The sequence below is a fragment of the Cuculus canorus genome, chromosome 2, assembly GCF_017976375.1.
Source record: "Cuculus canorus isolate bCucCan1 chromosome 2, bCucCan1.pri, whole genome shotgun sequence".
NCBI classification, from domain to species: domain Eukaryota; kingdom Metazoa; phylum Chordata; class Aves; order Cuculiformes; family Cuculidae; genus Cuculus; species Cuculus canorus.
The window spans coordinates 128,711,120-128,727,958 of NC_071402.1; the positions used below are offsets into that span (position 1 = coordinate 128,711,120).

Genomic DNA, 16,839 nt, shown 5'->3' on the forward strand with positions numbered 1-16,839 from the left:
ACATTTGTGGTTCCTTTTTTATGCACTCCAGCTTCATCATACCCTGCCCTTTATATTTTAACAGTCAGATTCCTATGATCCGACCAGGGTGGCATGTTCAAAGCTCCACTTCTTTTTAGTGCAGATTAAAAAAATAACCAGGCCAAAAAAAGGCTCAGAGTATCGAACAAGCTTATTTCAAATAGCTTTTATTCACACTAGGACAAGACTATAGCCAAAGAATTATACAAAACACAAAACAAAAGAGATTTTAACAACTTGGTTTAAGACTATTTCACGTCAATCCAACGCTCGTATATCTATAATCAACAAAGTTTTGGAGCACAATATTACTTAACATTACTCATTGGATGCTTTCAGATACAAAAATGTATCAGGAATAATGACAATAATCCACAGGTTCCTTTCACTATTATGGAAATATTAATATTGACCTTCATAAAATTTGCCCACTGATGCTTTATCCCTCAGAATCTGATCCTCCTGGAAACACAAATTACAGATAAACTTTTAGTGCTCAGAGCAAAAGGACTGTTTTTTATCATAGAAACAGATAGCAACATCAATTTCTCAAGAAAAAAAAGTAGTTTCAGCTGTGCATATCTAGACCAAAAAAATCAGTGTTTTAAAAACCCACAGCAATAAGTTTGCTTTGAAAGCTTTAATTATGACTTCACCAGGTATTGCTTTATGCTTTCCTACTGCATCCTAACTTGGAATATTAAACCAGTCAAGAAATTTAAAACAGCAGTAAACTAAGCAGCAAGAGACGTGAGTTAGAACCTGTTCTCATGACATATGACATATACACCCTCCTGAAGCCCACTGAAGTCAATAGAATATATCCACTGATGTCCATGCTCTTTCAGAGAGACTTTTCTAGAAGCAGAACTGGCACTTCATATCTGACACAGAGATGTGCGGCCATGTTCACATCTGTATCTGTACTTTTTGCAGTTTGTGTGTGGCTGAGCACAAAGTTAAGGTTTCTTCTCTTGCTGCCTCTCAGATCTTACCCAAAGCCTGTCAGAGAAAGGATTTCAGTGGTCTTTGAATTAGAGCATCCCATGGCTCCACTATTGCAAATGTGCCTCTGGCCATGCAGGAGTACCATAGGCAAGGGCATCATATGTGGAGGTCTCAGCACAGTATCAGTGCTACTGGTTTCATGCGTCACTTGCCTTTAGACCATCTTCCTTGTAAATCACAGGCTAACTCACAGCGTGCCAATTAACATCTGTACACCAGTACCTTTGACGGTGCAGAACAATTTATATTTTGCTATAAACTATTCTAATATGCTGAATGACAGAGCATGGCACTAGAGCAGGAGGAAGGATTGTGCAGAAGAGACATAATTAATGGTTGCAAGAATGTGCTTTTTGGTCTTCGCTCTCTGTGGTGTGTTATTTGCTAGAGAATAAAACTGAGCTAGTAACAAGATGTCATGGGACAAAAACCTTTTGGATCAAGTGAAAATATTACATTGTTAAAATCAAAATGGGTCCCTTTTGAGGTCAGAGAGGAATGTGAGTTTCACAATTTCTTTTTTTAACAATCAGCAGACAGCCAACTAAATCATACTTATAAAATACCACTCCAGTTTGGGTCTGTCACAGAACAGAAGGATTTAATTGCTGCTAGAAGTGACAAAGATAAGCTATTTTCATTCCCACAGCAAGGGCAGGGGCATCTGTCAGAAAAGACATCCTTTTTTTTTGGTGTTTACCTATATGCTACAAGGGTGAATTCAATTATATGTAAAAAAAGCCAAAGCGAGTGACATGACAATGTAAAAGCTTAAAAGATAGTTAAGAACCCAAACTCCTCTAATACAGGATGAAAAGCAGGTAGCAGAAGCTTGATTTAAGAGAAATTCTTTCTCACCAGGTTTCCCCCATGTACATATTTCCATATGGACTCTGTAAAAAAACCCCAAAAGTACAATGGCTCACAAAGTTCTACCGTGACCTTTAAAAATAAAACAACTGCACACTGCTACAATTCTGGAAGGCTACTATTGGAAAAAAAAATATATATGACAAAACCCTCCCCAATCAGTCATGTTATAAAGTGTCAGCTGGGGGCTGATATCTTCTTCGGAAATGCACAGCATACGCGTCAGGGCAGCACACCTGGCTGCTGTTGCTTGGGTCAAAAAAACTGTACAGTGAGGTTCATGACTGCATGCGTGTGGTATGCTCGTGGGATGGAGGGGGCATTTTCCAAAGAATAAATGCTCACTGGACACCTCCTTGCCCCTGCAAGCTAATAGGAGTTAGCTGCCTCAGAGCCACTAGTGCCTTTGGAAAAGTTCCCTCTAATTCTTCATCCCAGACACATTGCCCCGAAAGTGTCCTGCTGTCTGTCTACACAAATTAGTCAGTCTCTACATTCTTGTTCTCTACAGGACCTCTGGTGTTGGCTGCAGAAAAACCTTTCTAATATTTCCTCTCCGGTTATGACTCTCAGCTTTTTAGGGAGGCTGCACTTAGATAAGACACCAATTCAAATACCACATATTCTACAGAGGGATTTGCTTTGCTACTTTCTTTCAGCTGGCTGCACGTTGTTGACTTTTTTTGCAAAGTAAAGAAACAGTCATCTTTATCTACATGACAGCTATTTATATTTTCTTTTTCTTTTATGAGGTTTATTTAAGATAGCTTAATGATTTTATTTTCCTCAGATTCACTTGCCCGGAATTAGTTACTCCATTTTCACTGAAAGTAAAACTAGGAAGGTACATAATTTAAAAAGGGACAAATTCTGTCGTCTTTACACTGGCAAAATTCCCATGAACTTCGACTACTTGCTAGGAATTTTGCCTGAAAAAGGATCATATAATGAAGCACTTCATTGCTGCAGATTATATTAAAGCCAAATGAGCACACAGAGAATTCCTGCACACAGAGTTCATAAATGAAATGCACTACACTCTCAGATTTTAGCAGTTTTGATTTACTGTTCATCATTGTTTCCATTCTGGCCCAGATAAAAGCATTAAGCTAGATAAAAATAATTCTTTTATTGATATTCTGAGTCATATAACTTCTTAGTTTTCAGTTTCTACTACGAATTTAAGGACCGAAGAATACAAGGAAAACATTTAATGACCTAAGAATACAAGAAAAATACAAGAATACAAGAATACAAGAAAAGCCCCACTGAGCTTAATATTCAGTCCATAATACTAAGGAAGAATATGGACTGGAGCAAGCATGTTAGCGGTACTTGCTGCTCAGACATCTCTTTTTCTGGAGGTTGGTGGCTTAGTGAAGCTGATTCAGAGGCAGAATATGAATTCCTGCACACTTTCCCTGTGAGGCAAGGATTTGCTGCTAACGGCAGCAATGGCAGCCCGGCGTGCTGGTGCTGTGGGATGTCCTTCTGCCTTCCTGCAGGCTCTGTGCCATCAGCTCCAGCCAGAGGGTCAGCCTGGCTCTATGGGCTCTCTGCCACCTCACCAGCTTTGCTTTCTTCATGGAATCACTCACAGGAACTACCGTTTACCCCATCTCATTTATCCACTTCAGTTCATTTTTAGAAGTAATCTAAGCTCAGATGTAGATATTTTGGCAGCCAGCTTGAAATATCTGGGGCTTAATTTTCAGAGGCGTCAATCTCCCTCGTCTAAGCTGAGGGCCATGGGAGACATGAGACTGTGACGTCTCATCAAAAACACCTCCTAAACCTCTACATTTGAACATTAGAAACAGAGAAACATGCAATTCCTGCATCTTTCTAAAATTCCTGGAATTTGTTGTCGAATCCGGCTAAAATTGGGCATTTTTAAGAGTGTCTGTGTGAATATTTCCCTGGAAGTATGTCTAAAATTGCTGGGAGATATTTTAACTGTAATCCATGGGGAGCTATTGATGGTAATAAAAAATACTGAGAGAAGAAAACAGCAGCAAGTGAAACTGCCCTCTCAGAAAGCCCAGGTCTGCTTTGAAGGAAGTGTTGATATTCACCATAAGCCTCAATCATTTCCCAGAGGGCTGTACAGTGCCTTGTAATGACATAATCAGAAAGTAATGGTGTACTGGACCTAAACAAAAAAAAGGCAGAGCTGATCCATCTCCCATTGAAATCAAAGAGGATTTTGCTGTTGACTTCAGTGAGAACAGAGTTCTGGACACAATCTGTGTGCAGTTTATTTGCACATTTGCTTATCCAAATGATCCTAACCTAACCAATAGCATGTCTAGATGTCTGCCTGAGAGTATGTCTGTGCAGATGCATAAGTGTGAGCTTATAATGTGGTTTAATTCAAATTATCTTGGCATTTTAAAAGCATTTCCAGCTACAAAGGACAGCTTTAGCTGATTTCCACCGCAGAACATAGACTATAATTGGTAAAGTTTGTAATTCACATTTCAGACTGCAATTCATATTCAGTTTCATGCAAGCTAAGGACACAAGCAGATTTTTGATTTGTGGGGTTAGTTTCAAAATGATCTTACTATGTACTCAATTAAAGTTTTGCAGCCCTTATTTTAAAATGTAAAAAACTCTACAAATTACCCAACTCATCAGCTGTGTTCCTAAGTTTCCTTAAAGGGAAACTTCTCTGATGACCTCAAGAAAATTATAATAAATGGGAAGCAAGATTGTCATCAAAAGTCTGCTGAAAATACAGGACGAACGTCTGATTGCTTTAGCCATGTGAACAACCCCTCCAGAACAGCTCAAAGTCAGGCAAGGTGGCTTACACCAGGAGTGAATCTAGCCTGCTGGCACTCTTTGCATTACTAAAATAAGTATGATTTTGGCATGTAAATAGGGAGTAGAATTTTATTTCTCTTTCTTAGGGGCATACACGCATTTTGCAGTAAGCCTTTCAGAATAAAAATTTACTTCACATTATAGGGAATGACATTCCTCTTTTAGATTTCCCTTTTCAAAGCATGCCTCAGATTTCTAACTTGTAGCAGAGAGCTCTTGTATAAGTAATAAAAGTCTTTAAAATTAAAATGCTAATCATAAACAAACCCAAATGCATGAAAGATATAGTCTGACTGCCTAACAAAAGAGAATTATATAATTCTATTTGAGTGAAATCTTTCATCTTTGATTTACAGGTTTGAGTCTGCCTATAACTGAAACCATATTGTTCCATATCTTTCATATCATAGCCTTCCCCAAAATCTTGTTTTAATTAAGGTTCCTTTCAGATTTTAGGGTAAAAAGCATGACAGTCTTCACTTATGGCTTTAATATATCTTTCGAATTTGGAAAATATGTAAAAATGAACATCACTCGCTTTTAAAAGCTGAGTGAGCTATGAAATATTGCAAGTTGAATACTTTAAGGTATCTCCCAGGGTTCATTAGGTGAGAAAGTTGTAAAAAAAAAATAAAAGTTGCTGTAGCAGAGTTTTGCTTATTTGAATACATTCATGCCCTAACTCTTTTTCTGACGGTAAGGCAACACGTGTAACAGTTTAAGCATTCATTATCAGCTAAAGGCACAACTCTATGTTAAGTTCTCAAACACGGAATTAAACAGCCAAAGTCACATTGCAGGGAGATCTTGCTGCACTTCAGGGATCTAAAATAAAGTCTAAATCCTTTGAAGCTTCTTAAGCAACATCAGTTCTTTTGGTGCAGGACTACACAAAGAATCAGTTCATTTTCATATGACAACTTGTAAAAAATACCCCCAACACAACCTCCACAGAAACACCTGAGCTTCAAATGAGCTGCACGTAGTTACTGAATATCACTGCTCTTAGAGTCAGAACGCAGAAACATTTCAGAACAAACTGGAAACACATTTGAAAACCCATCCATTTTTCAGAGATTACTTGATCTCTGCTGCACATCTGGTGAGTGCTACTGTCAACTAAGGAGTGTACAGCACTTTTTTTAAAAAGCAGATCGCTTTTTTAAAATATTTGTGAATATTTTTTTATGATAGAAAAGATTACACAAAATGGGGAAAGAGGAATGGCAAGGAAAAAGGAAAAGAAAATAAAACACCACAAAGCACAGTATTTCATGGGATTCATAGTACAATAAGAAGTGCTTTCTCTTTAGCTAAAATCCTTCACTGCAATTTACACACCTCTCACTTATTCAGCTGTGAACTCATTGCAGGGGTGTAAAAAATGGCATGAAAAATAAGGTTTTTTTTTTCTTTTTCACTACACAGAGCAAAGAAAACAAATTCTATTAACAATTTAACACAGTATGAAAAAAATTACCCAGTAAGAATTGTCAGAAAGTGATTCATGGAGTTTACCGAGTATTTTGCTGGCTGTTGCAATTCCTGTATCTACAATCTATCATGTAGAATTTTGTAATTCTCTATTTCACAACTTATGTTGGTGAGAGGGTCAAACAGCGAATAAAAAGCATGCTCTAGGCTCTTTCTCCCAAGCCCGTTTTACTGTAACCCTAGAATTGTGAGCGGTTACATTCAAGGAATCATTAGGGCCCTTTCAAGTCCATCCAAAGAACAAGTGAAGCTGCTATTCAGAGTTCTGTGCCCAGTGTTTACGTTCCATCTGATCTGTGCCACCCAAGCAGCAGACAAGACATGTCTGAGGGTGCTTTGGGGGGATACACAATGATGTCACCCACAGGAAATATCAGGGAGGACTTGGCACTTCACAAGGCTGGCTCTTCTTCCATGGGCTCGACAGCAGCTCTGTAAAAATAAACAGGCAATCAGAATATGGCACGAGAGTACACAATGACATTGTAGATTTTCATGCATAATCAAAGCTGATTTTTCAGCTCTCTCTGATGTTTATTTGTGTTTTTCATTTATCCATAAATAGAGTTTCTTTTGTAGGAAGTATAAACAAATGTCAAGTGGAAAAACATTTTAGATCCAAGCAATCACTGAAAATGTTCCTGTTTATATTAAAATATGTCAGAATATTTTATAACTTTTTGTCCAGAAATGTACATGCTTTGTGTCAACAGAGTCAAATAATTTCATGAAAAAAAATAGTGGAGATACTTTTATTTTACATGCTTTTGCAGCTGAAAATATGTGCATTTATTTTTTTAAGTGGGCCCATACCATTAAAGTAGAATAGTTCACTAGTAGTCAAGCAGTTAGCGGTGTTTCTTCTGGGGCTCTTCTTCAAACCTCTGTTTTTGATTCAGTGCTTTCACAAATGCATTGCCTGCCTGCCTGCACACAACTTCTGAGAACAAATTCTGAACTCAATCCGCAGATTACTATCACAGAGAAGGTATCTTTTAATAAGGTCAATGTAGATTGTACGTGTATCTTTTATTTCACATTTTTACATTTGATTTCACATTTTATTTATTTGAAAACCTTTGGGAACTATTCAGTTTAAGCAAGAAGAGTTCTTTAAAATAGCCAATAAGAAAATAATGGAGACATATGCTGAGCTGGCATAAAGTGTCATAATTCCTTGTATCTAACAAGATAACCCATCTGAGGATTTTGCTGGTAATTATAAATTTGAGATCATGGTGAGACCTCACTGTTGAAGGACATAAGAATTTGGACATAAATGATTTTTCAACTCACTCTGGCAGAATACCATGTGACAAACGAGCTTAAGATCTCCTTGAAAATACTAACTTCAAGCAATTTTGAAATGTGAGGAGAGAAAAAGCAAATGAAAATTAGTAAATGAGACATTCACAGTTAAATCTATTAAACCAGTATAATAAGAAGCTTCAGTAAAACATCTCTCAGAAAGTACAAACTCATGAGAACCCATGTGAAAAAAAATAAAATAATTACTGGGAGCTTGCATGGGATTTGGTAGTTTATTCAGCAAGGAAGCCAGAGAATTTTCAATGGATGTGGAGTTTATTGAAGTCTTTCCCAATGAAAAATTCAGCAGTATGTCTTTAAATGATTTTATACCGGTTATTCCTTTAGATTTCAAATGATCACAGCTAGTATGTTGAAAAATGTCAGGTGAGTGATAGATGAAAAACAAGATGTTTTTGAGACTAATCAATTTCCAAGGGTTTTTTTCACCCTAAAAGATCACTAATCTATAAACCTCAATTCTTTTTTTCCTCACCACACGGTGGAGAATGTTTCCTGAGTACTGTAACCACTGCAGCTCCCTCATTTCTGAGAGGTGAGTTGAAGCAGGATTTCAGGGAAAGATGCAGTAGGAGCCACTTTGGACAGGGCAGTGCTGGGATGAGAGTTCTTCCCTGTCCAGATACAGATGCAGCAGAGCATTGCTTCTCTTTGACATGCAATAGAAGCCTGGAGAGTTTATCAAGAGATGCATAAAAGTGTTTAGCAAGACCTCTTTTGAAAAATGACTGAGATTGTCACAGTCTCCTCTTTTTTTCCCCTCCTTGCTTTGTTCTGGCTTGCAGCAGAGGCTGCACAATGGCAGCCAGAGTGGGATGGAAACCAGCCCACTGCTGAGGTCCTCAGGTTTGATAAAGGATCATGCGCTATGTGAAGAATTCATACTGACGTTGTATGTTGCTATTGTGCTGACTGCATGCTTCCACTTTCTCCCAGTCACATTTACAAGACCTGCAAGTCCTTTAGCATAATGCAAAAGTGCAATTAGTCCTTGTTAAGTATCCAGGATCTTATGGGGTTATCTGGGAAGACAGTAATTTGGAGGCAGATATCAGTTCAGCTTTTAGGTTCTGCTGGACGTAGGTGAATGAGCAGAAATAGTTGTCAATCAATTTCAGCTGGAGATAGATGGAGCCTGAAGGAGTGGTGTTATGCAACCACTCTGCAAGTGAAAGGGGGAGCTTGGGGTATTTATAAGGAGCTGTGGAAGTGCATAATACTGTGGAACATAACGCCTGAGAGTTTATCTTATTCAGAGTTTTAGTCCTGGGCAATTTTTCCCTGATGAGGGTGCTTCTGAGTTCCAGGACTGACCTTGAGTACTATATCCTAATATATTCTGACATATTCCAACACTATGCCAGTATTCTGCATCAGCCAGAGCTCAAGCACCGATAAAGATGTTTACATGCAAGTGCAAGATGCAGAGGCCTTTTTGGAAATGCAGTGCAGGATAGGGTGTCCCAGAGAATCCAACTGTGGTCTCGCAGTGTGGTTGCTCACGGGCTTCTCCAGTCTCCTTCTGAAGAATTATTCTCATGCTTTAACTTCATTTTATTGGTGTCAGAGAAGTCGCTGGATCTATCCAATGGCTTATCATTAACAACATTTATTTTTATGGGATAACAGCTGAGGCCAGAATTTTGTGCGAGAGCCAGTAAAGCTTTAGGGCCCTTACTATGGAGATAAAAATACCAGAGTCTCCTAAGACTAGGAGGCGAATTACAATATACCTATTCTGCTAAAATCGAAGGGGCAGAGTCTGACAGGCTAAATTTATGTTACTTCAGTTTTGTCACTGTTAGTTATGTTAGCTCAGTCAGTCTTCCTGTAGCTGACAAGAAGCTGGCATAAAAACATAAAACAGGCAAAAAAACCCCATCCCATCCTGTATGCTCTAACTGATTCCTCAGAGATGCAGCTGTGAGATTGGGACAGATCTGGACCGATTACATGCAGTCAGCAGATCCAGAAAGACACCAATTAGGAGTATAATTATTGTAGAACCACAACTGTGACTTTTTTATTAAGGCTTCGCTATGGCTTATTTAAACTTCAAATTCCTAGGAGCAGAGCCGTCTTGTATAACGTCTGTTTACTTTGGTGGGCTGGAAAGAGTGCTTACCTATAGATCTTTCTATGTATATTTCACAGTCTCTTTGCAATTATCACTAAACAAAATGATTCTATTCAAACTTTAAAACAAAATAAATAAATGAGGCAAAAATCCTATCATATAGATAAAATCTGGCAAAACGTGTGACATTTTAAGTATTGCTCCATGGCAGTTGAGACTAAGTGGCAACCATATTATTTATGAGAATGTTATTTAAAATAGTTAATATCTACACTTAAAAAAAAGTTAATATTTAGGAATATAGACAAATGCTTTACATCACCCCAAAAAAGCAAACGTTTCTCTTATCTTACTTTTCAAATTAGAATTACAGAGATTCCTCATGGTCACACACATAAAAATAAAAACTCAAGGTATGTTTCCAAGTCACAGAAACTACAGAACAAAAGATAGATTTTCTGGCATGGTATGACTGTTTTACGCAGTAATCTGTTCTTAATTTAACTCAGCTGTCTCAGGAAAGATCATTGTAATTTAAAAGTAATCCTCTAGTAGCAGAGAGCTGGGGGAAAAGAGGTACGTTTCTATACCATGGAGATGATTTGGAGAGTGTCTGAAGACATCATATAAGAGATCCTAAGTAAATGTATATCCTAGTAAAAATGGGCTTTGCATGGATCAAAGAAAGAGGAAGTAAAAGTAAAAGCCATCATAGTTTAAGAGCAGAATAAAGTACTTACACATATAGTCTCAGAAGAGGAAGTAACGTCCAAATAAAGTAAATTAGGTAAAGTATAAACTCTGGCAAGTTAAATTTAAACCCTTAATGAGGCAGGACAAAAGAGAGTTTGAAGGGCAACATGTTAAAGGCATAAAACCTAATAATAAATGATCTTTCAAAATACATCAGAAGAAATGATCAAAGCATAAGAGGAGCATCAATGAAGGTAAACCACAAAAGCAAAATGAACTATTTATATCTGTGTTCACTTGAGAAGTGTTGGGGAGATTTTATTATTTGCAGATGAACTATCTTAAACTGAATCAGCACTAGAACAAACTGACACATTAAACATTGCCTTTTACCACTACTGCTGGTGTGGTTGCTGATTTAAGCAGTAGAGTTCTAGAGAAATGTAATTACGATGCATAATTACTGAGCATACTCTGCTGCTTAAATCAGCATCTACATGAGAGGTAGAGAAGGTAAGAAATGTAATTCTCCTTTGGGGAACTTCAAGAGACACAGTAAACCTCTATGGGAAATTGATAGCAGCTATAACAGGTGATAGAATCAGTAGGCAGTTAGGTAACAGTAATTTGTGTAAGAGATATATCTTCACACTTAGGGAGAAAGCAAGCCTTACAAATTTATCGGGAGTTTCTGAAGGAAATTAAGAAGGAGGGATCAAATTATATCCCTGTGGAAAAAAAAGTCTTCCAACAATTTTATTCAAATGCTTTGAGGAACCTAGGTTATGAGTGAAGACCCTCATGTAGATGAGCAATCCATCAAAAGTAGGAAACAGGCATAATATTGGTGAATCTTTACGATGGAGGGATTCTCCATAGCATCTCAAAAATACTTGGCAGGCTATCAGTTTATTTAGTGGATAATGCTTGTTGACGATGTAATTTCTAAAACTCATAATGCCATTTCTCAGTAGAAAATAAAGAAATGAAACACAAAATAATACACAATACACAAAACAAAGGGACAGACAGTTTTACTGTTTATATACAGTGACGGTTATGACAGAGTTTGGGGTTAGTGGCAGAAGAGCAGAGAGCAACAGAATTAAGAAACAGTCCCCAACACTCAGATACTGTGTAAATCCACAGTGTACCCGACACCTGGAGTCCTGCATGCAGTTCTTACTCCACCTCAAAGAAAACTAGAAAAGGCATAGAGAGTGACAACAGTGATCAAAGATAAATTGTTTTCACACCAAGAAAAATACAAAGTCTTGAGGCAGGTGAAGCCTTTAAAACCAGAAATGGGGCAGAGACTATGAGTAAGAAAAGGGCTGGTTTTATTTCTCACAATACAAGAATGAGGGAGTGCCCAGTGAATTTATCAGTTAGTAAGTTTAGAGTGAAGAAAAAAAAGTGTAGTGGCTGATGAGGCTGTGAATTCACAGGGCTCAAAGTATCAAACTGTGTAAGTTGGTTAAAAAAGAGCTTAGAAAAATTTTCGCCTGTGTTTTCACAGAGGATGGATCAGATAGAGCTGTTGAGATCCATGCAGTCACCAGGGCAAGGCTTACTGTCAAACTCCTCTGTTCTTGATTCTCTTCCTTACATACCTAACATGGAGACAAGAGGAAGGTGGGCAAGAAAAGGCTACAGCCTGACATGGGGAAGTCAGTCTTCAGCTCCTAATCCTGGCCACGATGGCAGATCCTGTGGGGTACGGCCAGGTAGGTGCAGGCCACTCAGCCCAGCTGAGGTGGATACCTAGGTGGTGAAATGCTAAGCGAAGCTTTATGACTTGATACACAAACACAGCAAGTGACCTAGATAATAGCTAAATGTACCCCATGATCCAAACAGTCACTCTGGTATGTAGCACAATGCACACAACAATGCAATGTGACTGAAACTGCAACTGGTAGTTCTGAAACACTGAGAGTAATATCTAAAAATTACATTTTGTTTTCATTTCCATTTGAGTAAAACCTATGCTCAGCTGAATGATGGCCATAAAGTCAAATTCTGATAAATGTCATTCTTAAGATTTACTGTTTGCTTCAAAAATAGTAACTACAAGAGTTCCCTCCACAGTCTTGTTTTTCCCTTTTAAGAAGAAACAACCAGGGGTTTTAATGTATCAGGAACAGCATTGTTCTAAATATTTTCACAGCAAGATTTCAGAAACGAGTGTCTGGCCAAAGCAAAATTCTGATCATCTAAATTTGCATATCACATAGTGAATAAGTAATTATAGACACACAAATGTTATGGTAGTTAAAAACATTTTAGAGGGCATGCCTGTTCCTTTAATTGTATCTGAATTTAAACTGTGTTAGCATCATGCCTATTTTTCTTTCTTATCCACAAACCCTTTTTTCTATATCTGTTCTCATCTGAAGTCTATAATCAAGTTTCAATTGGATCTTAAAATGCAGAGCTGTGTTTTGGTAAAATAAAACACCAAAAGCATAGCAGCTTTTCACAGTTTTCTTCATTTAGCTTGCCAGAGAAAAATCAAATAAACAAATAATCGACACTGTCACTTGAAGAAAAGAAAGAAAGAGAGAAGAAAGAAAGATAAATACTTAAGATGGGTCTTAGCCAGGAGCATTTTATTCTTTATTCATCAGTGGTAAATGAGTCAGATATGAGCTGGCCAGGAAAAGAGCTGCTTTACCCAAAATCTGAGTTTAAAGTGAGTCATCTCACTCCAAACACCAATATATTCTCCAACATAACTGGCAAGAGTTTCCTGCAAAGAGACTCTTCCTGCCTCTCTTTATCTGGAGGTCTGACCATCCAGAGCTGAAGTCAACAGTATCTTTACCATCAATTCAGTGAAACAGGGTTAGAGATGCGGGCCAGAATTATCAGGCTGGCTAACCGTGGTGGGAACTAAGAGAAAGAAAATCTGCTCCTGGCATGATGACGGAATCGTTTAGGCTGCCCTGTCAACCACTGTGCTTTCTGCTCTGATCCCACCCTACTTGTCACAATCAACTTTCCAAAACAAAGATGCAATGCAAAGGCTTGCAGCAGTTCTTCAGAAGATATTCCCCATCTAGAAAGGGGGGGAGGAATCTACAGTGGCATTATCAAAAGGGCTTGAGAGCCCAGATATACACTAGCATCCCTGCAGCCCTATCGTTTGCCATCATGGGGTACAGCTAGCCACTATCTAGGATCATGTGCCGTGTTTGTGTATCAAGGCATAAAGAAAGGTGCTGGAGTAGGAGCATTGCATGCTCAGTCTTTAATTACAACAAACAAAACAAATGCGAAAAAGCAAAGTTGGGCTACATTACTGCTATTTGTGCTAGTATGTGCCTATCAAATGAAAGGCATGTTTTCCTGAAATGAATGGAATTATATTGGCATGAAACCAGAGTATGCAATGTCGAATCAGTCCCTGGATTTATGATCCTGCGCTGGACTTTCATTCATGCTCAAAGGGCAGTCAGGTCCTCTCAGGTCTCCCCACAGCTCAGAGTACCCTTAAAATAAAACCTTCATGTTGTCCATTTTTTTATTCCATATTCCTTCATACATTCAGCAGGAAGAAAACAAAGAGAATGATGTCCCAAAGCGTCAGAAAACCTAACTATCAATTTTGTCCCAGTGGGACAGCACTTATGTTGCCCTGTTGCTCTCTGATGGCAGTCTGGCTTTGGGTGACTTCTTTGTGGGCTACAAATGTGGAAACAGACTTGGGAACACATGTGTGCATAGATTTTTTTTGTGCTGCTGAAAAATCTCTGCAGCACCACAGAAGATATTTCAAACGAAGCCATTTTTCCACAGAACAATTCATCATGATGGATTCATCTCTGTAAGAGTCAAGAACTGATGAAGTGTAATGAATCTGGCAGCCACATGAATTCCACTTGTGTACATTTCAGCACATCCTTTTTTTTCTATTTCCCCTGTTCCGCCCTGAGATTCTGTTTTCAGAATGGGTGGAAACTGTCATAGGCTATCAGTAGGTAAGTAATAAATACAATAATTAAGTGCAGTATTAGTCAAAGGGTTATTTTGTTCAAATCATGTAGGATCAGCAGTTTCTCTCAATGGCTGTATTTTTAAGTGAGTGGAGGCTCATAACAAATAAAATTCTTGGTTATTCGGAACAATATAAAAATACACAAAATTAACCACACTCTTTTTCAGATAATTTAAAGCTTTGCTTTGTTCGACTCTTCTAGTTCCAACATTTCAACTAAAATTCTTTGTATTTCAGAGCTATGCACACATGAGCAGACACCTTTCCATCCCTGCCTGTCAGAAATGTCTCATAACTGTCACAAATTCATATGACAAACCTTACATTATTCCTTAGCTGAGCACTGATTAACACTCTCACAAATCTAAAATGTCCCCTGTTCATCATGGATTCTTCCCTAAGCTTTTATGGATTTGATTGGAATAATACTAACACAACAATAGCTATAGCATATTAAAATATAATTACAATCAGAAAGTAAATTATGTAAACAGTGCAAACTTTACTAGCTAGCTCTGCTCAATGTGCGTCCCTTTGAGTCATGTCTGTTAAGTCATCGGCAGATGAGCGCTCCCACTGTTGTGAGAGATGTTCACTCCCAAACTAATCCATAGCTTTTATCACTGCACTATTCCCTTGGATGCCTATCAGTTCAGTTCCGATTAAACGAGCCAATGTGGGAGGCAAGAACCAAACCAAACAAATAGCTGTCACAACACAGGAGCCATGGATCCTTCTGGCTCCGCTCCCACCACTGCTCTGCCTATCCACAGCTCACTCCTGTCTCCCCTGTTGTTCCATAGCTCTGCTCCACAGCCCGCAGGGAGCTGATGAGTCTCCTTATAAGGCTTTTTTTCTCCTTTCCTCCTCCCCCGCGTTGTTTCTCTGTGTGATGGAAACTGAATGGTTCCACTGCATTTTGGGTCTTCCTCTGCTGGAGAAGGGCAAGAAAATTTGTCCTTAACACAAGTAAATGGGAAACTTCCAGTACTTCTGCAGTGGCGTTTTTGACTCCCCATGACTCTGAAGAAATGCTGCTTTGTAGGTGACACATTATTCAGTAGCTATCATTTTTTTTTTTTCATCTCTAATTGGCAAAAATCTAGCAACAGTCACTGTACCATTTTCTCCATTTGTGAAGTTGAAAGCAATCTTCATTAATGTAAAAAGCAGCTGGCAAGCTGGAAACCTCAGCATCCTCATTCTTTACTGGTATACCTTCAGCTTGGTACACGGAAAAAGTTGGCCCTGATCCTGGTCAGGATTGCTTTAAGTTTTATACTGGCACTGTTCCATTGCTTCCAGGGGAGTAACTTCTAATGCCTGTCTAATATCGTTTAATAATGGTTTAAGTCCATCCTTATTATATTTATCTGACCTTGTGTTAAATACCTTCCTAGAAAATTAAAACTGAAACAGGTTGAGTAGCTTACAATGAGAAGAATGTAGTTGATTACACTTGATTATGTCTACTTTTCCTCATATGGATATTGCACTTCTTATGTAGTAAAGAGCATTAGACAGGGGGAGAAAACAAGGTTCTTGTACTAATGATGACTTTTATTAAAGAATTACATGTGTCAACAAAATACCTACTAGCATAAAATACCTCGGCTTCCAGTGGCCAAGTGAGAGAACTCAAATTGAGAGTTGAAGAATTCCAGTTACCTCAATTAGCAGATAATTTTGAAGCAACTCTTAGTCTGTCTGTCTTCGTCTCACTTGACTGGTGTGAAAGCCTTGTTCTTGGCAATAATTGCATATGCTTACCTGCTGCCTTCCTGAAGGATACACTGCTCAACATCCACTGAAAGAGAGGCCATAGCAGACACCGTTTCTGTCTCCTCCCTCTCTTGTTTCTGAGACTCAGCCAGAGCACAATCCACTGGCACAGAATATGGCTCCACTGACTTCCAGTACTTGCCTAAGGAAAACACACATAATAATTTATGGGAATTTTAGCTAGCATGGTGGTACAAGCACTTAGTTCAACGCTGGGTGATTATAATTTGAAATCGCTGCGGTGTAAGAAGTACAGTTGAAATTTCAGACTGCAGTGAAGAGGTATATTTCTGAACCTAAGAATGCCAAGTTGGAAAGTACTTTCATTCCAAAAGCTGTGTCACACCCTTCCCCAGAAGGTAATAAACTGGAGGAGTAACACACAGACTAATGAACTCATACTGTCAGACAAGCTATTGGCTTTATCTACTCAAGGTGAAGGGAGTTCAGGGCAGGGTTAATACCTAGAAGCTCTGATATGGCAGACAATTGATGCATATATAGCAAACAGGACTAGAAGAATGAACATTGTTGTACAAAGTGCTCACACAGCACTGTCTTGAAAAGAAAAAAGTTCAAAAATGCCAGCTAAGATTTAAGTGAATTTGCCAGAACAATCAGGTTTGTTAGTCCTGGATGTTCTTTCTCCTCCAACCTCAGGGCGTATACTAGAACAATAATTTATTTAAAACTCTCTTATACGAACTGGCTGTTGATGGAAGGTTGCCAGGTATCA

The 16,839-nt window shown here is 38.4% G+C and overlaps 1 protein-coding gene across 15 annotated transcripts in view; it reads right to left on the minus strand.

Moving 5' to 3' along the window:
• Window positions 1-204: 204 nt before the first annotated feature.
• HDAC9 (histone deacetylase 9) overlaps window positions 205-16,839 on the minus strand; it is a 458,974-nt gene continuing 442,339 nt past the window's right edge. For all 15 annotated transcript variants that reach the window (XM_054058870.1, XM_054058867.1, XM_054058866.1 and 12 more), the window contains 2 exons: window positions 16,092-16,245; window positions 205-6,654 (listed from right to left, as the gene is read on the minus strand). In XM_054058870.1, the coding sequence (XP_053914845.1) occupies window positions 6,615-6,654; window positions 16,092-16,245 (194 nt within the window). In that variant the 3' untranslated portion in view covers window positions 205-6,614. The remainder of the gene's footprint in view (window positions 6,655-16,091; window positions 16,246-16,839) is intronic.